At 40.6% G+C, this 24,213-nt stretch overlaps 1 protein-coding gene across 2 annotated transcripts in view; it reads left to right on the forward strand.

The window, feature by feature from the left end:
• Positions 1-14,632, forward strand: part of COL23A1 (collagen type XXIII alpha 1 chain) — a 498,328-nt gene extending 483,696 nt beyond the window's left edge. For both annotated transcript variants that reach the window (XM_074212225.1, XM_074212224.1), the window contains 8 exons: positions 1,537-1,563; positions 2,139-2,201; positions 2,302-2,355; positions 4,334-4,360; positions 5,157-5,210; positions 5,346-5,432; positions 11,814-11,852; positions 12,365-14,632. In XM_074212225.1, the coding sequence (XP_074068326.1) occupies positions 1,537-1,563; positions 2,139-2,201; positions 2,302-2,355; positions 4,334-4,360; positions 5,157-5,210; positions 5,346-5,432; positions 11,814-11,852; positions 12,365-12,367 (354 nt within the window). In that variant the 3' untranslated portion in view covers positions 12,368-14,632. The remainder of the gene's footprint in view (positions 1-1,536; positions 1,564-2,138; positions 2,202-2,301; positions 2,356-4,333; positions 4,361-5,156; positions 5,211-5,345; positions 5,433-11,813; positions 11,853-12,364) is intronic.
• Positions 14,633-24,213: the final 9,581 nt, after the last annotated feature.

A 24,213-nucleotide genomic window follows, 5' to 3' on the forward strand; every position in this document is an offset into this window, starting at 1 on the left:
CCTTCTGCAAAGTGAGGGATTGGTGGGGTGAACACTGAAGCTGGTATCAGAGGAACTAACTAGGTTCTAATCCTAGCTCTGACAATGCCTGCCAGTCTGCCCTTGGGCAAGACACTAGGTCCCACTGTGCCTCAGGTTCCCCATCTGTAAAATACCTCTCAGGTCCCTTCCAACTTTGCCTCTGTGATCCTTTGACCGGCTAACTTTATCCCAACTCTTAATTCTGTGATTAGGACAAAACTCATCAGGTTCCATGGAGGGAGAGGGGAAGAAAAAGAGGAAAGAATTGGGCAAGTTGACTGAGCTCAGAAATGGAAGCTAAGGAGGGGAAGGGGAAGATGAATGGAAAGACCCTGATAGATTAATCAGTACATGCATTATGTACTTACCTAGGGCTCCCAAGGTTATTCTGAAGTAGTTAGGTTGAAAAGGAAGTTCTTTTCCTTTGGGTCAGAGGATTTCCTTTTTACAGGTGAGGGAATGGGGTGAGGAAGGTGAGGGGCCAAAGTGGTGGTCAAGGCTCAGGAAAGACTGAAAACCAGAGCAATGGTTCCCTTCTCTGCTCCTGAGCTGAAGCCTGAACCCCTTCCCTGTGGCACCAGGAGAGGGCTGTCAGACTACTGAGGGCCCACAGAATGGGGGAAGCAGAGGATGAAGGGACCCCCACACACCCCACTCACAGAGAAGAGCAGGTGGGGCTGCCTTGTCTCCTAGTCCCCAAGAAGTGGACCTGGTCACTTTCTTGGCTCTTCTCACTGATCTTCCTGGCTGAGATGGAGGTGAGGGGTGGGGTGAGGAGGGATGAAGATTATGCTGGAATAATTGAACCTAAGGACCCAAGAATCGGGGATGTATCAGAGCCAGATCAAGGAAGACCTGATTGTCAAATGAATAGGGTGAGCATATTTAGTAAAAGCTACAAATCAGGGCTTGATTTGTGGCATTGATTGTCTAGACAGGAGAAAATGCTAATAATGCAGATTAAACTTAAAATGGTGTCCTATACACACTTTTTTCCCCCAACTGGTTATTAAACATTTCCCAGAGTTCTTAATCTACCACTGTAGACATGATGGATACAGAATCTGAGTGTGAGAAGTCCTGGCTCTATCACCCTCAAAGAACCTCCTGCCGAGATCTAAGTTGGGGGGATAGGAAGAGAGAATATTTGTTAAGCATTTCAATCATGATGCTCTAGATACAAATATAGGAAATGGAGATGGCTGTTCTCCTCAAGGAGCTTACATTCTAATAGAAAATTACACATAAAGGGTAACTGAAATGGGGGGGGCAGGGGAATGTGGTAAGAGAGGAAGAGGATTCCAAGTTTGAGTAAGATGAACCCTGGCTGAAGATTTCCTAAGATGATGATCCAGAAAAGAAAACACCAAATGAGAGAGAAAGGTCCTAAGGCAGGTATCAATATGACAGGCAAGGAAAAGGAAAGGAAAGGCTTAACATTTATTAATTTCTTTTTGCCTTGAAATTCTGCCTTCTCTATTGAATACAATGACTTTTCCTTTTTCTCCCTCAAAGGGTCTTCAGGGAATCCAGGGTCCCAAGGTGAGTAAGTAAATTTGAAGAGAGAGAGAACTTTGTGAATGAATGAAATAATTAATAACATCAGCCCAAAGCTTTCCCTTAGAACAGGATTAATAGCCTGAACTAACCCATTGCTTAGGGCAAAATGACATGGGGGAAAAAACAATTTCCAATTCAAATAAAAACTTTTAAGTTTAATGGTGATAGCAGATGATAAGCAGGATGACATGGTGAGCTGGTCTCAGAGTTAGGAAGAATTGAAGTCAAGTCCCACTGCCTATGTTGACCCTGGACAAATCATTTAATATGTCAATGACCCAGCAATTCTCTAAGGTTATAAGAACAGATCTCAATTGGTAAAAGAAGTTTCTCACAAGCTTTTTTAATATAAATTTTTAAAATTTAGATGTATATTTGAAATTTTAAAATTTAATATATTTTAATATATGGTTAAAAAATAATAACACATAAATTGTGTCTTCAAATACTAAGGATGGTTTGTTCCTAAATTTGTTGTACCTTAATGATTTTTAAAGGACAGTGTTGCCTTGTGGATGCCTCTAGCACCAAGTACACAGTGTCTTCTCTATTTCCAGGGCTTGGATGGTGCCAAAGGGGAGAAAGGTGCCACCGGAGAAAAAGGCTCCAATGGGCTGCTCGTGAGTTGACTGTCTAAGCAAATTCAGACATTTACTTTTTACTTGTGTGTTCCAATCCCATGTTTCCAAAGGTCTCCTAATCCTGTCCTTTTCTTTCTAGGGACCAGCTGGTCCACCTGGCCTGATTGGATTACCTGGAACAAAAGGAGAGAAGGTAAAAATTCTTGTGTCCACCAACCGTATGTACTTTCATTCATTCATTCATTCAACAGACCTTTTCTGGAACCTGCTGAGCATGGGGTCCAATGCTAGGCTCTTCTAGGAATGGGAAGATGGTAATCCCCCTGTGGGGCAGGGCAGTGGTTAGAGTGTTCTGCCTGGGGTCAGGAAGATTCATCTTTGTGAGTTCAAACCTGACCTCAGACATTTACTAGCTGTGTGACACTAGGCAAGTCTCAAAACCCTATTTGCCTCATTATGCTCATCTGTCCAATGAGCTGGAGAGGATGGAGCAGTGGCACTGGAATCAGGAGGCCCTGAGTTCAAATCCAGTCTCAGACACTTAAAACTTACTTAGCTGTGTGACCTTGGGCATGTCACTTAACCCAATGCCTTGCAAACCACCCCCCAAAAAATGAGCTGGACAAAGAAATTACAAACCACTGCAGTATCTTTGCCAAGAAAAACCCCAAACCAAATAACAAAGATTTGGGCACTACTGAGCAACAATTCCACTGCATTTTGCCTTCATAAGACTTCCTCTGGAGAATTGTGTACAGCTCTGGACAATATGTGTTTTAAAAAAGACAGTGAGAAGCTGGAGAGTGTCCAGAGGAAAGCAACCAGGATGATGAAGGGTCTTGAGACCCTGCCCTATAAGGACTGATTAAAGGACAAGGGTTGTTTGACTTAGAGAAGAGAAGACTTGGGGAACAGGACATTCTCTTTGAATATCTGAAGGGCAAGTACCTATGTTCAGGAAGACCTGAATTCAAATTTGATCTCAAACACTTCCTACTCATGTGGCCCTGGGCATGACACCTTTCCTCTGGCTGCCTCAGATTTCCCATTTGTAAAATGGGACAATTAGAGCATCTACCTTCCAGGAGAGTTGCAAGGCTCAAATGAGATAATCTTTGTAAAAGCGCTTTGCAAACCTTAAAATGTCATGCAAATGAAATTATTATGAGTAGTAATACCATGTGGAGGAAGGATTGATCTTGTCCTCTTTGGCCCTAGAGAGAACCAGGAGCATTGGGAAGAGGTTGCAAACAGACCAATTTAAACTGGTTATTAGGGAAAAGTTCCTACAATCAGACCTGCCCAAAAATGGAAAGGCCCTTTCCTTGGGGGACCTTTCAACAAAAGGCAGATAGCCACTGGATGGGTGTTTTAGTGAGATATATAGTCCTTTCATGTATAGGTTAGATTAGCTGGGCACTGATGTCTCTTCCAACTCTCAAATTCTGTTATTCATTTGCTTTTCACAGTAGCCTTTGAAGAAAGTAGTGCAAGTATCATAATTAGAGGAGCCAAGCAATTTGCTCAAAGCTACACAACTATTACTTGGCAAAAACAGATATTCTTAATCTCCTTTAGGAACATAGAATCATAGATTATCAAGGCAGTAAGGGACCTTAGAAATCAACTGATTCAGTCTCCCTCATTTAACAGATGAGGAAACTGAGTCATAGAAAGGTAAAGTCATTTTTTTATTGTGTTAGCTGGGTTTTCCTGAACTTTTTTTCTTCCTTCCTACTAGATGTTCTAAGGAATGAGTCTGTTGTTGATCTAAAGAATGGGAGGTGGGGGGAACTAGCAAATGTAATGATATAAAGATACAATATAGGAATAAAAATTTATTTTTAGGAAAATAAAAGTATTCCCCTGAAAAGATATGATAATTCACTGACTAGGTCTCTTAAATGGATGCCATCTAAAGTGCTAGCAAAGTTAGCAAATACTGTATGTCTGCATCATTTGTGTCTACATCATTGCTGTCCTTCATAATAACTATGTGACCTTGGGCAAGTCATATCTCCCTGGTCCTCAGGGAGTTTGCTCCCCTGTAAAATGAGAGGGTTAGATGAGATGACCTCTAAGGTGTTTTCTATTTGTAGATGTATGATCCTATAAAACCTGAGCAAAGCCACCTGAAGTAACTTGTTTCCTTCCTTTCCCTTCTATTCCAGGGCAGACCTGGTGAGCCAGGATTGGATGTAAGTTTCTCTCTGCATTCTCACCCAGGTTTGGGGTATCAGTGACATCCCCCGGAATTTCCCAGAACATGTCCCTGTCACACACTCCCTCTTGCGGAGGGAGGGGAAGAGCAGCATTTTCTTGATATATCTATGTAATCTGCTTCCTGATAGATGATGGATAGCCACACTGAATCACACCAGCAACCCTGTTGGCACCAGTCAATGGGTACATAGAGATTGGAGCCACTGTACTTCTAAGACTGGTCCAGCCCCAGGGAAAACCAGACATATAGTCCATAACTGACTAACCATCAACAGAGTGAATGGGGACATTTAGGACCTTTTCTACCTCCCTGGGAGATAAGATTGTGACAGAGGTCTGATCTGAAGCAAGAGGAAAGACCTGAGCTAAAATTGGAATTTCAGATGAACTTCCAAGAATTACCCCATCTATAAAATCAACACCTCTCTCAGCTCCAACCCACCTTCTACCCCTCATCTTGGGGCCCACCCCACCCTCCACCCCTCATCCTGGGGCCAGGAGTTGTCTGGGGAGAGCCACGAATTAACAGAAAGCACATTGCCCACATCTCTGCCTCAAGCCTTTCCCCAAAGATATGTATGATGTTTCTGTTTGGAAAAAAGGATGATCATTTCCTGAATCCACTAAAATCCATGTGTCTCCATCTTTGGCACACTTGTGCATGATGTTCTAGTCTCGTGTCCCAGTGCTACGTCCTAGCTTGTGTTCAACTTAACAAGGGCAGGGTCCTCTTGTTCAAACTATTTTTTGATTTCCTGTTTTTTTTCTTAGGGCTTCCCAGGACCCCGAGGAGAGAAGGGAGAGAGGAGCAAGCAAGGAGAGAAGGTCAGATTAGGTCCCAATCCCCCTCTGGTTTGGGTGTTTAACAACAGAATAGCAGTGACCTCCCTGAGCCAGGACCAAGAAGAACCCCTACCTCCCAGAGAAGACATTCCTAAACAAGACTACTTCTATCCACAGGGGGATCGAGGGGTTCCTGGCAGAAAAGGAGCAAAGGGGCAGAAGGGAGAGCCTGGGCCCCCTGGATTGGATCAGCCATGTCCAGTGGTAAGTGGCCCCTGACTGTGGGGAGCAAGTAGGTGGGGGGAGTTGAGGCGCTGTGCCCACCCTTGCCCTGCCCTGTCCTGACCTGTGTGACAGTGAAAACGGGTCTTTCCGGAACTGTCCCATCTTCATTGTATAAGACTTAAGTCTAGACCATTGGACATTCTATACCTCCTTCCTGCCTAATAGCTAGAGAAGAACCAGGGCTGAGAGGTTGTTCACCTGGGCATGGCGTATCCATTGTTGTTCATTCCTAGCATTCAGTAGTCACTTAGAAAGCAACAGATTATGCTCCTCCAGAGAGCTCCATGAGTCTTGCTTAGTTTCTCCAGCAAGGCCCTCAGTGTTACTGAGATATGGTCCTTGTGTCCCAGGTCAAAGGGAATTAAGGCAAAGTAGATCTGACTTCCCATATCACTGACATTTGATGAAGTATGACTGACAACTGAAGTGAAATAATCATAATCATTATTGAAACAATGTGACATAACACTGAACCTAGAGTCAGGAGGACCTGGGTTCAAATTCTGACTGCCACACTTAATTCTGTGGCCTTAGATGATGTATCTCCCACACCTTTCCAGGATTTATTTACCAAATCATAAACTATTGATAGAGTTACCATACAGTTTCTTACAGATCCTTTGAGGATCCATGCAATTGCAAGAGTAATAATAATAATAATAATAATAGCACAAACATTTCTTCAAATACCTCACATACATTATCTCATTTCATTCTCCTCAAAGCCCTGCAAGGAAGGGAAGGTAACACCATTTTACAGATCAGAAAATTAGGACTCAAAGACATATAGTGACTTTGCCCATAGTCTTACAATTAGAAAATATCAGAAACAGAATTTGAATCTAAATCTCCCTTGAGTTTAAGAATTTATATCATATTCTGAGGGAACAGATGGGATTAAAAAAAAAGTAGCAGAACAAGGGCAGCTAGGTGGCACAGTGGATAGTGTACCAGCCCTGGAATCAGGAGGACCTGAGTTCAAATCCAGATTCAGACAGTTAATAATTACCTAGCTAGGACAAGTCATTTAACCCCATTGCTTTGAAAGAAAAATAAAAAAAGTAGCAGAGAAGCATTGTTTGTCAAGAAATCTTTGTGAGGAAATCTTTGACCAAGGAAGGGATAAGAGAAGTCTGATGCAAAGTATCTGGCTTGAACCAAGGCAATATTGCAGTGGGAATATGCAGCTAGATGTAGGAAATGCTGCCAAATGTCAGAAGAGACCACAAAGCTATGACAGAGATGCTGTGTGGTGTGATGGGGAGCACCACCCACGCTTCCTTTACTAAAATCAGAATGAATGCATTCTCGATTTGCCTTTTGTTCTTCAAAAGGTGGATGAAGCAAAGATGTGAAATGTTTCCCTAGGCCAAATCTGGTTAACAAAGTAGAAATAACAGGTACAGGAATTGGAGGATGTGACCAAACTCTCTTGTAGTTCATGATCTGAGGTTTTTTTGGTTCCTGATCTCATACAAAAAGAGAAAACACAGTCTGACAGGTAAGAGAGCAATTTTTGAAGAGTCTAGAAAATGAATAAATAGAGTCCCATAGCCTTTGCTTTTTTAGATGGAACTCCTAGGGTAAGTTAGTCCAAGAGTCATTCAATCAATCAACAAACATTTATTAATCACCTATAATGTGCAGGGACACAAAGAAAAACAATAAGCAGTCCCTGCTCTCAAGAAACTCACAGTCTTGGGCAAACCACTTAACCCCATTTGCCTTGCAAAAAACCTAAAAAAAAAAAAAACTCACAGTCTAATGTGGAGACAACAGGCAAACAATTATAGACATAATAAGCTAGGGGTCTCTCATAGGGTATGTGTCACATGCCTAGAACCCCTACTCTCAAAGAGAGTCAAAGGGCAATGGATCTCTTGAGCTCAGGAGCTCTGAGCTGCAGATGGCTTTGCAGATCAGATGTCCACTCCAAGTTCACAGCCTGAGAGGGGTAAGAAATCCTAATTTCCAAGAAAAGGAAAGGAAAGAAAATAAATGTAAAAAATGAAAATCTCATGACCCCAAAACAAATGATTCTGACAAGAAAGAAAAAGGAACTAACTTAATCAACAAATGCATATTTTTAAAAAGACATTTGGAAGATAGAAATAAGGGCACTCAAGAGTGGAGGGTCCTATTCTAGAAGAAAGAGACATTTGAGGTCCAGACAAGGCTGAAGTTGGCAACAGATATGTAAGAGAAAAAGACTTTTTTAAAAGCAATGTTGGGGATGGCTAGGTGACGCAGTGGATAGAGCACTGGCCCTGGAGTCAGGAGTACCTGAGTTCAAATCCAGCCACAGACACTTAATAAATACCTAGCTGTGTGGCCTTGGTAAAGCCACTCAATACCATTGCCTTACAAAAAAAAAATAAGCAATGTTGGGGGTGGCACAGTTGATAGAGTGTTGGGCCTGGAGTCAGGAAAATTCATTTCCATGAGTTCAATTCAGACATCAGACACTTACTACCTGTGGGAACTGGGCAAGTCACTTAACCTTATTTTCCTCAGTTTCCTCATCTGTAAAATAAGCTAGAGAAGGAAATAGCAAACCTCTCCAGTATCTTTACCAAGAAAACCCAAATAGGGTCACAAAGAATTGGACACAACTGAAACAACTCAACAACAATAAAAGGGATATAGTGTAATCTGTACTTCCTAAGGCTGCTTACACATACACACACACATACACACACACACACACACACACACACACACAAAGACCCCGTAGGTGCTAATGGGGAAGAATTTGTTTTATGTAAGTCTCTGGGTCATTCACTTTTTTTTCTATTTTTATTTTTTATTGGGAATTCAACAAATGTACAGTACACAGAAAAAGGAAGAATGTTATTATATAAGAAACCATGAACTTCTGTTATATGCAATGTGTTGTTTTAAGGGATAGGAATAAAAACTGTACTTATTAGGTTTTTCCACTGATGAAAGGAATTCCTAAGTAGAGAAACCTCCCTCTATCTAAGCAGTTCATCACCTTCTCCTCAGTTTACAATCTTAGAACGATGCCTAGACAACTGAGATGTCAAATAACCTGGGCAGCCACATAGCCTGTATGCATCAGAGGCAGACTCTTCCAACTCTTCATTGTTCCGAGGCCAACTCTATCCACTAGCCATGCTGTTACTGTTGTATATGTGTGTGAGGTTTTTTTTTTAAAAAGAAATGAAGTTTTTGACCTTCTTCCAGTGTCACTCCCAATCATATTTGCCTCCCCCTTTCCTGCTTCTGCTTCTGAGTTCTGTCCATATGAATAAGCTATTGTCTTCAAAACAGGAAAATCCAAATTACAAAGGAATGAAAGGAGAATCAGGCTCCCTGGGCCTGGACAGGGCCAAAACTCCCTGTCCTGTGGTATAGTATCTGTTTTCCTATTCTTTCCTCCCTTACTTTCCCTATCTGTATCTTCCTGTCTATTGCATTTCTTCTCCATTCCCTTCTTTTCCTTGCATGGACTTGTTGCTGACATGCCTGGATTTGCAGTGCTTTCCTTCCCAGATCTGAATGAAATGTTTCTGACCCTGAGAATACTCCTTGGCTCTTACACAGAAATATGTCCCCAGAAAATATACACCTGTTATAAATGCATCTGTGTTCCATATCAACCAACCCTCCAATCCTAATCTTTCCTCTCAGTTGTTCTCAGTTCCTCTCATTTCCCTTTTCTGCACGTGTCCTCTTCCTGGGTTGGGGACCAGGTCCCAGACATTTGGGCCTGGGGACATAGCTGGTAACAGTAGCAACTAGGGTAGGGGAGCCCAGACAGCCCCTGACTAATACTCAACCTCCATCCTAATTGAACCTGAGCTTTTGACTTCTGCAAGTCAAATCCCATTACAAAGGATTTCTAGTTGGTTGGGGATAAGGTTGATGTTCATCCTTAGTCCTTCCTAATAGAAGAGGACCATGCTGACTTGACTTGCATAATTGTGTTTACTAGAGTGAGGGGAGTGTTGTGTAAAGACATACTTCCCCTGCCTTTTCCAGAACTGATTCACCCCTTGTCCTCATCACTGGGGCTCCAGTGATGCCTGGATGCCCCAGGAGTCTCTTGGCCTTTATATATGTTTTCCTCTCCCATATCATTGAGGTATCCCAACACCCCAGGAATGTAGGCAAAGCACCAGTATATATGATTTCCTGGCATAGATTGGCAACAAAACAGAACATCCAAACCTGTCACTTGATAGGCTAATAGATAGAGGGGTTTATGAGCTTCTGGGTCTTAGTCATATCAAAGAATCTAGAAATATTCTCTCTATTGAACCCACAGAACTCATTCCTTCTACAAGTTGCTTCAGGCCAAATTCTCCTCCTAGGTTAACATGGCCAAGGAATGGAAGGCAAGCTACTGATTAGAAACAGGATACAAAAAGATCAAATTTCACACAATGCCCAACCTGCTTCCCCAAAGACTTGACTATGACCTCCTGCCAGAACTGACCCTCCCAGCCCAGCCCACACTGTGCCCCAGAAGATAGACCCTAAGCTACAAACAAACACCTCTTCTGGGGTCCTCAACAAGAAGAACCAGAGCCCCCCCTTATATTTACAAACCATGACCCTCTCTTCCTGCCACCCTCCTATTCTTTGTGATTTCCCAGTGGAGACTGGGATAAGCAATATACCCTCTTCTAACTCACCTTTGGTACCTTCTCCCCCAGTGTAGTTGCTTTTTTGTTTATCTGTTTTTGAGGTAGGCTTTTTTTAATGTTATTTTATTTTATTTTTTGCAATTACATACAGAGATAGTTTTCAACATTCATCTTTTTGTAACACTTTGAGTTCCACCCCATTTCTGTGCAAATTCCCAACTTCACCCTCCCTTCCCTCTCCCCTCCCCATGATTGTGAACAATCTGAGATAGGAACATATCATGTTTAAATATTTCCATATTAGTCGTTTGTGAAACAAAAATCAGAACTAAGGGGGGGAAAAGTGGGAAAAAAGAAAAATATATATAAAACAAGTTTTAAAAAGTGAACCTAGTATGCTTTGTTCTGCATTCAGACTCCATAGTTTTTCCTCTGAGTGTGGACAGTATTTTCCATCACAAATCTTTAAGGATAGTCTTTTATCACTGCTTTATGAATTGCTGAGAGGAGCTGAGTCCATCATAGTTGATCCTCACACAATGTTGTTGATGTACAATGTTCTCCTGGTTCTGCTCATTTCATGCAAGTTTTTCCAGGTTTTTCTGAAATCTACCTGCTCATGATTTCTTACAGAATAATAGTCCTCCATCACATTCATATGCCACAACTTGTTCAAGCCATTTCCCAATTGATAGACATCCCCTCATTTTCCAGTTCATTGCCTCTTCAAAAAGAGTTGCCTAGCACATTGTTAATGCTTAATAAATTCTTTTCAAATTGGATTTAATTGAAAATGTGAGGGGGAATAGATTACTTTTGTCTAGAGATGTTTCAAGGGAGGTTTTATTGAGGAAGTGGAAATAACAACCTTGAAGGAAATTACTCCCTACACTAATTCATTCTTCATTCAGCCACTAAAGTGGTTTTTCTAGAATTCAGGTCCAATCATATCACTGTCTACTCAATAAACTCTCATGACGCCCTTTTACCTACAAGAGCAAATACAAAATTCTCTATTTGGCTTTCAAAGTCCTGAATAACCTAGCTCTTCCTACCTTTCCAGTCTTCTTACACCTTATTCCTCAATCCAGTGACACTGGCCTTCTGGCTGTTCCAACAAATAAGATGTTCCCTTTCTTAATTCTGAATATTTTCCCTGGCTATTCTCCATTCTTGGAACATTTCCCTTCACTTCTCCACCTTCTGAACTTCTTTAAAGTACCAATTAAAATCCTATTTCCCACAGAAAATATTTCCTAGCCCCTCTTAAATTAAATAATTTAACTCTTTAATTGTTCCAAATTTATCCTACATATTAATTTGATTTGTATATATTTGTTCTGCATATTGTCTCCCTATTAGAATGTAAGCTCCCTAAAAGCAGAGACTATCTTTTGCCTCTTTTTGTATCCTCAGCACTTAGCACAGTGCCTCACACTTAATATCAACTTAACAGTGTTGATTGATTGATGATTGATTGATTGATTGAAGTTGGGAACTTGCACAGAAATGGAAGGGAAGGAAAGTCTCACCAGGGGCTTCTTTCCCACTCTGGGGAAATAATAAGGTTTCTGAGAAATGGATTACCACTTCTCAGTTTCCAATCATGACTTGAGCATATATTGAGTTGTCTTTGGATGAATTCTGTACTCCCCTCCATCCCCATCTCATCTTCCTTCCCTGCTAGAGGTTCCCAAGGAAACTTCTGACCCTCCAGGGTACTGAAGCTTCCTTCTCTCTTCTCCAGGGGGCTGATGGACTACCTGTGGCCGGCTGCTGGCACAAGGTAAAGTAACAAACATCTAAGGCTTTTTGCTTGGATTTTTCCCTAATGACTTCCAGGGACAACTTGGGCAAGGTCACTTTGTAACTGATGGGTTGTCCAGAAGTAATAAATCAACCACATATACACCAGGATACTCCCTACTGCACTCCAAGTCAGGAATCATCCTCCCCTCTTCTCTCTCTTTCAGGCACTCCCCAAAGTCCTGTTTACTTTCTATAGGGAAGCTGATCAAAAAGCCCCATCAAATCAATGTAACTGGGTGTAATGGGGGAAGAAAAGGGAGGAAAGTGTTTGAGAATTAATTATTTTTTTAAAGGGAAACTGACAACAACTATTTTAGATATATTTTAGATATATGTTAGATATATTTTTGAAGACCCTCCCCACCTCAAACACACACCAAACTGGTGGGGCTTAATAGTGGGATTTGGTCTGAATGAGACTGGCTGAGGTATTCTAGATTTCCCAGAGAAACCCTTTCACCAGCTTCACATCTTTCTGCTCTTTTTCAGTGATTCCTGCTCTCACCTGAAGCTTGTACATATTCATGTGACATACTTTGCTCTACCTAATTTTTGTAAAAAACAAACAAAACAAACAGTAATATATTGATTTTTATTTTTTTGCTGGGTGTTGCCATTTATGGACTTTAAAAAAAATTTAAGTGTCTAGAATGGCTGAGAAGTGACTTTCATACACTTAGGCTCAGACTGATCTGAACTTTGACTGGCATGGAAACTTAGCCTAGACTCCAGCTCAGGAGAAGTCCACCATGGGTTATACATGTGGAAGGAGAGACTCCTAGGAATCATGCTGGTCATCCCTTTGCTTCTCCATAAAACAAAGGAAAGCAATTCTGATTTGTGGGAGAAAAGGAGATAGGAGAACTCAAGTTGGGAGACCGCAGATACAGTTGAGCTTGGGCATATTTGTTCAGCTCCTGTTTGAAAAAGAAAGAAGAAAGTAAGTCTTCTAATTACCCCTCAAATTCAGTCCATGGTTTCATCCTTTCACTTCAAATCCAATGCAAAGAAGATGACATCAAACAACTTTCAAGATGGCTCCTAGAGTTGCTAGGGTTGGTGTCAAAGACTGGAGAATCTTCAAGGACTCAACCAAAGGACTGCTTTCTAGCCCAACTCTCCTGAAGAGCTGGGAGAAACCAAGACCATTGTCCCTTCTATGTGAGTGTTGAAACACTCACAGTTGCCATGACCTTCCATCCTGGGCTTTCCCATCAGAAAAACTCCTTTTGCCAAGAGTCTCAGGCAGAGCTTTGAAAAAGTCCATTCAGACTTTTGGAAGGTCTGGATGAAGTATTCCATTCTTGTTGCCTTCCTTCTTCACTCTCCATCTTCTCCTAATAGCTGGCTTCCTGATGTAGTTATGACTTCATGGAACCCTCCATCACACCTGCTTCTGGGCAAAGATATCACACTGACTTGGGACTGAGGTTTGCCAGCCATTGTTCCCTCTACTCTCTTCACCATCAAAGCTTGGGCGCCAGACCACATCCATTCTCCCCTCTTGGTAGGGAGTGCTGGCGTAAAGCTATCCATCAATCAACAAACATTTATTAAGTTCCTTTTAAGTACCAGTCACTGTGTTAGGTGCTGGAGTCTGCCCTCAAAGATTTATTTCATCCAGACATCCTTCCAACTGTGGAGCCTGGCAGATTCCTGGAACCTTCCCTATTCCAGCTTGAACTGGCATCAAAGTAAATTTCCATTTTCTGGGCACACCCAGTGTGGTATGCATAGGGAGTGCACCAGGAGAATGGGGAAGGAGCTAACTCCTGCATAGAAAACTCAAATGTATGTTATTTAGAGTGTATTATATAATGGTTTTCTTAAGATCACTAAAAATCCAGTGGCCCTTGGTTGCAAGTTGAAATCCCATACTCTTTTGAAGACATTGTTTGGGAGGCAGTCATTCAATTTGACATATCAGGGTTCTGTGAATTATGAGCCAGGGACCCACAATCATTGATATAGGCGTGCCCAAGAGAATAAGGAAGGAGGGCTCAAAAGCTTTTCAAGGATGCAACTGTTGCTGACCTTGTGACCCAGAGTCATCCTGGCTCAGCCTTTCAGGGCACTCTGAGCCTAGTCACTTGCTGTAAAGTCCAGGGCATGAGGCCAAAAGAATTTATACAACACAGAAAAACATAAACACAAGCATATGGGGAAAGTGAGGCAGATAACCATGTTCCTCGGAGCTTACAGTTCTGCCACAGTGATGACTTTCTGGCCTCTATTGTCCTTCCTCCTGGCAACAGTCTCAGCTCTATAACTATAATATAATGGACAAGATTAAAAAACAAACAAAAAACCCACCATTAGAGTGGTCTGGGGCTTTCCATGTTTTTATAAGCTGCCTGAAACCAGTCTCACAATAGGAAAGATGCTGCTGCCTTTCTAAGGCTCTTGTCATCAGCTACCATTTTCTTTCCCCCCAAAGATCAAGTGCCTTGCCTCCCTGGTCATGCTAACATGTTGTTTTGGCCTAAAATGATGGCCTTTTTGTTATGACCCTCAGGATCATGCATTGATACTGATAAGGCATTTCTCCTGATGAGTCTTCTAACTTTTCAGGACTAAAAGAATAGATTCTGCAACCAAAATTCGGAGGGACTTGAATCATAAAGGTTTTTTATTCAGGCCAGAAAAAAAAAGGTGTCCCTCATCTAACAAAAGTACAAAGCTACTGGCTTCATTTACTAATTGTTTTCCTTTTCTTTTGTAAATTAATGTCTAAGAATATAATAAACTATAATGGTATTTCTGGATGTGAAATTTTTATAAGCTGCGTGATACATCATGCATAAGTACATCAGTTTCCCATTCATATGAGACAATCCAAATAGCTTCTCCTTCCCTTGTCATGCAAACATAGAAATCAGTAGGTACTTCAAATTTTCTTAGAGTACAATGTTTTATTGATTAAGTCTGATAAAACAGATCAACTGCTACACGTCCCAGTATTTGTTTTGTGCACAGGCTAAGGATCAGCAAAAGGTATGTTGTAGACCGCAGCATTTGTAGAGAGATATGGAGGATATAAAACCAACATCCTAAAAGTGGCAACATGTTTCTTTGAAAAGAGCACTGACTCTGAAATCAGAAACTTGGGTTCAAGTTCTTCCTCTGATTCTTATAACCAACGTAACCTCGGTTTCTTAATAGTTAGGGGGAGCTAGGTGATTCAATGAAGAATGATCATTACCTGGAATCAGAAAAACCTGCTTTCAAATATGTTCTCTGATACTAGTTCTATAACCCTGAGCAAATCACTTCACCTGTTTGCCTCAGTTTCCTCATCTGTAAAATGGAGATAGTAGTATTTGCCTCCCAGCATTGTGAGGATCAAATGAAATAATATTTGTAAAGTGATAACAAAGTGCTTGGCACATGTCAATGTTAGCTATTTTTTTTTTATCTCCCTGGGCCTCAGTTTTCTCATCAGTAAAAATTAAGGACTTTGACTAGATGACCTCCAAGATCCCTTCTAAGTCTAAATCTAGGATCCTAGGTACCCCAAATGTTGCTGCCTCCCCTCCTTTCTCTTCCCAATACTCTTTCCTCTACAGACCCACATCAAATAATTTACTTGCTGCAACTTACCCTGTAATCCCCAAATAATGAACAGACTCTCCTTCTATCACCACCAATGACCTTTTTTGCCTCCCTGGCACTCTTAGATATCCTTGTAGGAATACTTGCACAATCAATCCAGGCAGCTACAGGAGGGAACTTTCTGTATTATAAGTTACATACTTTCATCTATAGTGAAGTTTACCTCTGGCAGCCCAGTCTTCTGATTTGAAGCTACAATGAGAGCTACTAAAGAAATGCATGCAACAGACCTAGCAAAAGGGTCAGTGCCATCTCAGAAATAATAATAATAATAATAAATGGGATAATAACAATGCTTACATATTATATTTGCATATGACTTTTTTCAAAGCATTTTAATATATGTTATGGGGAGAGGGAGAGAGAGAGAGAGAGTGAAGAGAGTGAGGGGAAGAGGAGGGAGGGAAGAGGGAAGAAAAAAGAGGGAGAAAGGGAAAAGAAGAGGGAGAGTAAGAGAGAGGGAAGGAAAGAGAGAGGGAGGGAAAGAAGGAGAGGGAAAAAAGAGGGGAATGTATGAGGTAAAGAGGAAGGGAGGAGAGAAGAGAGGAAAAGAGGGAAAAGAAGAGAGAGTGAAGGTGAGAGGGACAGTAAAAGGGAGGGAAGGAGAGAGGGAGAGAGAGGAGAGGGAGAGAAAGATGAGTGAAAAAGAGAGGGAGAGGAGAGAGAGTGTGTGTGTGTGTGTGTGTGTGTGTGTGTGTGTGTGTGTGTGTGTGTGTGTGTGACAGAGAGAGAGAGAGAGAGAGAGACTCTGCTAAGTGACACAGTAGGTAGAAAGTTGGTCCTGAAGTCAAGAAGGTCTAAGTTCAAATCCAACCTCAGACACTTAGTTGACCATGGACAAGTCACTTCACTTATGTTTGCTTCAGTTTCCTCAAATATAAATTATGGATGATAATAGCACCACTCTCACAGGGCTGTTGTAAGAATCAAATGAAATAATATCTGTAAAAAGTGCTCAATATAGTGTTTGGCACAAGCTAGACAGAAGCTTATTCCTTTCCTCCCCTGTTACCAGGAGTGTCCAAGCAAAGACAGGATAATCCCTGGATGGGAATGTGATGAACCAGATGACTTCTGAGATCCCTTTCAAATTTAGGATTTTATCATTCCACACTTATCAGAACTGGAAAGGACCTTAACAGATGTTGATTTCAAACTACCTCGCTTTTACAGAGGAGAAAATGGAGACACAGAAAGGTAAAAATGCCCAAAATAAAACAGGTAATTGTAGCTGGGACCAGAATCTAGACTTAATATTTTCTCCCGAGCTCCTCAACACAGGGCAGCAAGGTGGCCTAGTGAATAGAGCACCAGCTCTGGAATCAGGAGGGTCTGAGTTCAAATTCGACATCAGACACTTACTAATTACCTAGCTATGACCTTGGGCAAATCACTTAACCCCAATGCCTTTCAAAGACCATAAAAAGAAAAAAAAAAAGGAACCAAGCCCCTCAACACATACAAACACAAACACTTACATTTGAGGAAAATGGACTTATAGTCTAGGAAAATGCTTTCTGAAGGAGTCAGGGTTAAATGTTAGAAATAAATATAAAGGACTAGGAGGATTACAAATTAGATTTTTCCCTATAGAAAACCACTGTCACATCCATCAATACAGTTTTTGTTTTAAATAGAGAGGGGAAAGGGGCATCTAGGTGGTGCAATGGATAGAGCACCAGGCCCTGGAGTCAGGAGTACCTGATTTCATATCCAGCCTCAGACAGCTGTGTGCACTTGGGCAAGCCACTGAACCCCATTTGCCTTACAAAAACCTAATAGATAGATAGATAAAGAGGGGATGAAAAAATCTATTGACTTTAGTGGGATTATTATGTTGAGGGATAAGAGAAAGAACAGTGAGAACATTTTTTTTTGGTCTTCTGAAATATGCCTCAGTAGGTCAATTTTATGTTCTAACTAACTGAATTTTCCCATCACCTGGAAATTAGCACATTTGTCACTGTGAAAATATTTGTTGTTAGTGGTGTCTGACTGTCTACAACCCCTCTGGGAGTTTTCTTAGCAATTTTCTGGAGTGGTTTGCCATTTCCTTCTCTAGATCATTTTACAGGTGAGGAAACAGGGTTAAGTGACTTGCCTTGGATGATACAGCTAACCTCTGAAGCAGGATTTGAATGCAGGTCCTCATGACTGCAAGGCCAACCTGCTATCCACAATGCCATCCAGGTACCCCATTGTGGGAATGCAACATAGCAAAATATAATTCCCTTTTCCAGAACAAAAAAAAGCATTTTTCTCAATTTATGGACTATTTCCTATACTTAGGTGGGATTTTAGTACTCTATTTAAGATATTTGTAATTAAAATTCTTAACCTAGAGGATATGACCAATTTCCCCCTCCCCAGTAAATCCAGTTAATAAGTAAATGTGAAGTCTATAAATGTTAATACAAAGGATTTCAAGAAGGATTTCTAGGAACCTTCCCAAATTTTCTGTACTTCTAAGGCATAAACTAAGATGCAATCTCAAAACTTACCATGATTAATTTATTTCATTAATCTCCTTGTAGGGAAGCAGGGGGGACAGACAGGTATTTTTTGGTCTTCTGACTTTATAGGTGAGTAAATTGAGAAGCAAAGCAAGTAAGAGACACAAAAAATGAAGCTTGAGCAACTCCCAAAATCACAGAAGGAATTCCTATATTAACTAAACCAGAGAAAAACGCTGTACTCAAAATGAGGAGATCTGAGTTCAATCCCAGCACCACCATATAACAGTTCTTGTGACCCCAAATTCCCCCTCTGGATCTCAGCTTCCTCATTTATGAAATGGAGATATGATATCTACATTACCTGTTTCACAAGGTTACCATGAAGAGAATGGTTGTTCAATCTTAAAGAAATGGAAATTGATGCTATAATTATTATACTCATAAAATCAAAGTTCTAGAGTTGTAAGAGAACTTAGAAATCATTTCCTTTATAACAATCCAAAAAGAATAAAAAACAAAACTAATCAACTAATATATAGTCATAATGACTGAGTTTGTCCCCAGAGAAAAGTTTTTCAAAGGACCTTTTGCCATTCTTTGTAGATATGGGTGATATTGAATATGCACTCAGATACTTGATTTTGCTAAATTGCTTTTTTCCCCTTTTTTAATTCTTTGTAATAAGGGATCACTCACTGGGTAGAGGAAAGGATATGTTTGGGAAATGAAGATGATATTAAATTATTGAAGAAAAATGGTGACACTGCTAAATGTTTTAGGTATCAATTTATCAAAATCATTTTTTAAAATCTATCATTCTAAATTCAAGAACTGTTGTTTTGGCGGGGGAAGTACATACTAACATAGTCTCCTCATGTCCTAAGACATCCTTCTGACACAAAAATATTTTAAATAACATTGATAGTCATCTTGAGCAAGCAAATTTTATAAAATATAGTCAAGCAGTTTTCTGCTTCCCCAGAATAAAACAAGTCACTTAATCTTCCAGGATGCTTCTGGAGAATCATAGTAATAAAAGCACTCAATGTCCCTTCAAAGGCTTTTCTCCAGCTGGTCAGAAGTGACCAGAAGAAATAGGCCACCCTAAGTCAACATACCAATTTCTTCAGGAAATGGAGAAAGAAGATACTGCTCTTAGGTGAATCATTACTCTAATACCTTCAGGTGAATCAATCAAGGGTTTCTAACCCTGGCCCAGGACTGGTCAGTTGCTTTGATTACTTCTTTGGAGGAGTCCTTAGAGCTAATTTGGAAAGCCAGGAGCAGAGAGAATCAGAACAGATGGTTAAAGACTAATAAGGGGATCAGTATTCCTTTTTCAGACTGATCCAAAGATTTCAGATTAAAGTAAATTTAAAATATTTTTTCATAATTTTAAAAGAGGGAACTAAGGGGTTGTCTGCTTTCACAATCTCAATTTAAAAAAATTTTAAAGGGCAAAAAAGATATATATTCTAACCCCTTCATTATGCCAATAGGGAAGAATTGAATTGCAGAGTTAAAAAGAATGTCCATGGTCACATAGCGAGTTAAGAATAGGGTTGGGGGGCGCAGCTAGGTGGCGTAGTGGATAAAGCACCAGCCCTGGAGTCAGGAATACCTGGGTTCAAATCCGGTCTCAGACACTTAGTAATTACCTAGCCGTGTGGCCTTGGGCAAGCCACTTAACCCTGTTTGCCTGGCAAAAGCCTAAAAAAAAAAAAAATAGGGTTAGGGCAGTTAGTTAGGTGGTGCAGGAGCTAAGAGCACAAGCCCTGGAGCAGGAGGACCTAAGTCCAGACCTAAGTTCAAATCTGACCTCAGTCATTTAATAATTACCTAGCTGTATGACCTTGGGTAAGTCATTTAACCCCATTGCCTTGCAAAACAACAACAACAATAAAAAAAGTAGGGCTGGAAGCAGGGTCCTGACTCTTGGAAGGTATTTATCTTTCCAAAGGTAAGACTTTTTTTAGTCTGAATAATAAAGTAAGTAATGATGCTTGTGTGAGTAGTTTATTCCAGAAATTTATTCCAGAAATAAAGTATTTTCCATCTGAGTTCCAATTATTATAAAATGTTGAGTGGGGATGTTCCAAAATATTCATAGCAGCTCTTTTTATAGTGGCAAATAATTGGAATTTGAGGGGAATGCCCATCAATTGGGGAATGGATGAACAAATTATGTTATATGAATGTTATGGAGTTCTATTGTTCTATAAGAAACCATGAAAGTCAGACTCTAGAGAAGCATGGGACAGAAACTGATGTCGAGCAAAGGGAGCAGAACCAAGAGAACATTGTACACATTGACAAAAACATTATGAGTTGATCAGCAGCTCCTCTCAGCAGTTCAGAGACCTAGGACAACCCTAGGAGACCTTTTATGAACAATGCCATCCACATCCAGATGAAGAAAACAAAACAAAAAAAACCCTACAGAAACTGAATGAACACCACATTCATTTTTTTAAAATTTCTCTTATGTTTTTCTTTACTATCTCAGGGTTTTCTTTCTTTTTCCTTAATCCTAAATCGCCATACAGGAAATAACTAATCTGTAAACATGTTAAACACAAATGCATATGTTCAATAAATATTCACCAGACTGTTCGCCCCTGAGGGGAGGGGGAGGGGAAGGGAGGGTGGAAAGAAATCATGTAACTTAAAAATATGTATATGCATGTGGATAAATATTGAAAAACATTTTTAATATGTAATTGGAAAAATAAAATATGAATTGGAAAAAAAAATGTTGGGTGGGGGTAGAGGAAGAGGTTAGTCTGAATGACCTTTGCAGTCCCTCCTGGGGCTAGGCCTAGGATCCTCTGATTAAGTCTACAAAATGTTTTCCTAGTTAGTTAGAGTCCCCGGTACTGAGTCTTCATTCCAAGCCAAGGTTGGGGGAGGCCCTCAGGGATCCATGAAGTTGATGATCTCTTCAGTTTTCAGAAGACAACTCAGATCCCATCTTCAGTCTTCCAAAATAGCTGCTTGTACATCTGCTGCCCTCCAGGGTTCTAATTTATTTGTGAGGTCTCTTGCTAATAAAAAAGTATTTTAAAACTCATGGTAGAAGTTTTAGGGAGTCCTTGAATCAGCAGTCAGTGGAACTGGATAGAGCTCTGACCTGGAAGCAGGGCACCTTGATTCCAGTTTACAAAAATGTGCATTGTGTGGTATGGTTACAAAACACTTGGTTATTATAGCTTCTCAAAGGGTTGGACTAGTGAAGTAGATTGTACTTCTCAAATTTGCAAAAGCTGTTGTGGTGCAGAAATGGAAAGAAGTAAGGTTCAACTATCCCAGCTCTGTTAATTACTACTTGGGTGACCTTGGCCAAATCACTTCCCATCCCTGTGCCTCACTTTCCCCATCTTTAGAATAAAGAACCTCTGAGGTCCCTCCCAGATCTAAATCTCTGCTCCAAGTCTGGGTTCTGTTATTGCTTTAATTTGTGGTCTTGGAGAAATCCCCTTTGTCGCCCTGGACCTGAAGGGCTTAGAGTAAATGATCACAAAACTCCCTTCCAACTCTTTTTAGCAATAAAGGGCACCATGATTATTGGACAGCTGCCGCCATCTAGTGGTACAGCCCCTCATGGTTGTATGGAATCACTTTATGTCTTTCTTATTTCCATGGGGCTCCCAGTTTGATGTGGAATTTGGGAACTGTTTGGAGGCATAGGAAAAGTGCTTTTGTCAGAATTCTCTAACATTTCTATTGCACAGTCTCCCTTTTTACTGAGCTAGAAGAGTAACTGCTGCTGTTAGACTAAGTTCCCTGAAGGCAGGGACTCTCTTATCTGTAGCCACAGAACTACTATAGTGCCTGGAAAATATAAAGTACTACATAAATATTAGTTGTTGATGTTATATTGCTGTCCCCAGAACCCAGGGCTCCATGGGCACTTTTTTCCATAGATCCATGCTTGGGAAGTTTCTTCTGACTTCATTTTCAATAAGAGCCCCCCACACACACATAGGAATCATAGTTCCTTGTTATGTGACCTATGTCCCCTGCCTAGGCTTCTCTGTACAATCAAAGTTACAATCTCTCTGAACCCTCCTATCTTTCATAATAATGAGAAAAATCAATCAAAATCATTGAATATGTACCTTCAAGGAGCTTAAACTCTAATATAAGATTTCTTATTGATTTTGTATCAAGGATCCATTTAGCAGTCTGGTAAAGTCTATGGACTTCTTAGAAATGTAGCTTCAAAACCGTATGAATACATAAGAAACCAACATGGGAAAACACAGCTACCAAAATATTTTTATTGATATTTTATTTTATTTTTCTAACTACTTGTTATGAAAGTTTTTCAACATTCATTCACATGCATATTTTTAAATTACATAATTTCCTTCCATCCTCCCTTCCCACCCCCCCAGCAGCAAATAGTCAGGTGAACCTTGTACATGTACATTTGTGTTTAACATGTTTACATATTAGACATTTTCTATATGAGGAATTAGGATCAAGGGAAAAGAAAGAAAACCATGAGATAACTTTTTTAAAAAGTAAACATAGTGGTACTTCAGATCCTGTAGTTTGGTCTGGTTTGGTTTGGTTTTCTTCTTCTGGATGTGGATGGCATCGTCCATAAAAGGTCTCCCAGGTTTGTCCTAGGTCTCTGAATTCTGAGAGGAATTTCATCCATCAAAACTGATCAACTCATAATATTGTTATTAATATGTACCATGTTCTCTTGACTCTATTCCCTTCACTCAGTATCAGTTTCTGTCATTCTTTTCATGCTTCTCTAGAGTTCAACCCATTCATGTTTTCTTTTTTATTTATTTTTACTTAAGGTAATGAGGTTAAGTGACTTACCCAAGGTCACACAGCTAGGCAATTATTAAGTGTCAGGCTGATTTTGAACTCAGGGCCTCCTGACTCCAGGGCTGGTGCTCTATCTACCACACCACCTAGCTGCCCCCCCCATCATGATTTCTTATAGAACAATAGCACTCCATAACATTCATATACCATAAACTATCAATATTTTTAAAAAATAAGTTCACAGACACCAAGTAAAGAATTCCTGTTCTTGATGCTGAGTGAGATGAGCAGAACCAGAAGAACATTGTACACCCTAGCAGCAACATGGGGTTGATAATCAACCTTAATGGACTTGCTCATTTCATCAGTGCAACACAGCCACAATTTTGGGATATCTTCGATGGGGAATACCATCTGTATCAAGAGAAAGAATTGTGGGGTTTGAACAAAGACCAAAGACCTTTAACAATTACCTCAACAATTCTCAAGAAGGGAAGGTTGGGGGAGAAGATAATAAATTATCTTTTGGACATGTTGAGTTCAAGATGACTCTGGGGTATCCAGTTTAAAATTTACAATAGTCAATGATATGCACTGCAGCTCAGGAGAGACTAGGGTAAGGTATCTAGATCTGAGAACCACCTGCACAGAGATGATGATAATAAGACAATCCATAACCATATAGTCCTATAAGACTTACACAGACTCTTTATACACACAATCTCCCAACAACCTCATGCTCTCAGGTAGAACATAGAACAGTTTACAAAGAAGACACTCATAGAGGTCAAGTAACTTGTCAGGGTCTAGAGCTAGCTCTTTCCACTCTAGATGACTGCTTCTCCCATTTCCAGGTTGCTGCTGCTGTGTATGATGAGGACAGTCAAGCTACCGCATCCTTTCCTTCCACAGATAGTAAAATAAGGAAGTTTTTCAGTTAGAATCTAAAGCCCTGGGGGGGCTAGATGGCACAGTAGATAGAGCACAGACCCTGGAGTCAGGGGTACCTGAGTTCAAATCTGGCCTCACACATTTAATAATTATCTAGCTGTGTGGCCTTGGGCAAGCCACTTAACCCCACTTGCCTTGCAAAAAAAAAAAAAAAGAATCTTAAAACCCCAAATTATTCAAATATGTAGCTGATGACACCAAAGTCATACCCTTAGTCCCTAATCACAAATTATGGTTTTCCTCTGCAGAGTCCAATACCTCTGGTCAAAGAACATACCTTAGGAAGGCTACCAGGTCTTTGCCAGCCTCATCTCCATAACCTTAACCCAAATCATGGTCTCATTCAGTCTCCTTGACAGTGTGGGTCAGTGGTCCCAAAGTCAGAGTTCAGAGTGCCCAATCCCACCAGTCCATTGTCTAACAGGAATGTTGGCTGTGAGTCGCACTCCTGAGTAATACTCAAGGGAGTTTGTGGTTACTCTCATAAGTAGGCAGACAAGGATCCAGCCTCCTTTTGCAACCTCTCAGGGA

Source organism: Macrotis lagotis, chromosome 1, assembly GCF_037893015.1.
Source record: "Macrotis lagotis isolate mMagLag1 chromosome 1, bilby.v1.9.chrom.fasta, whole genome shotgun sequence".
NCBI lineage: Eukaryota > Metazoa > Chordata > Mammalia > Peramelemorphia > Peramelidae > Macrotis > Macrotis lagotis.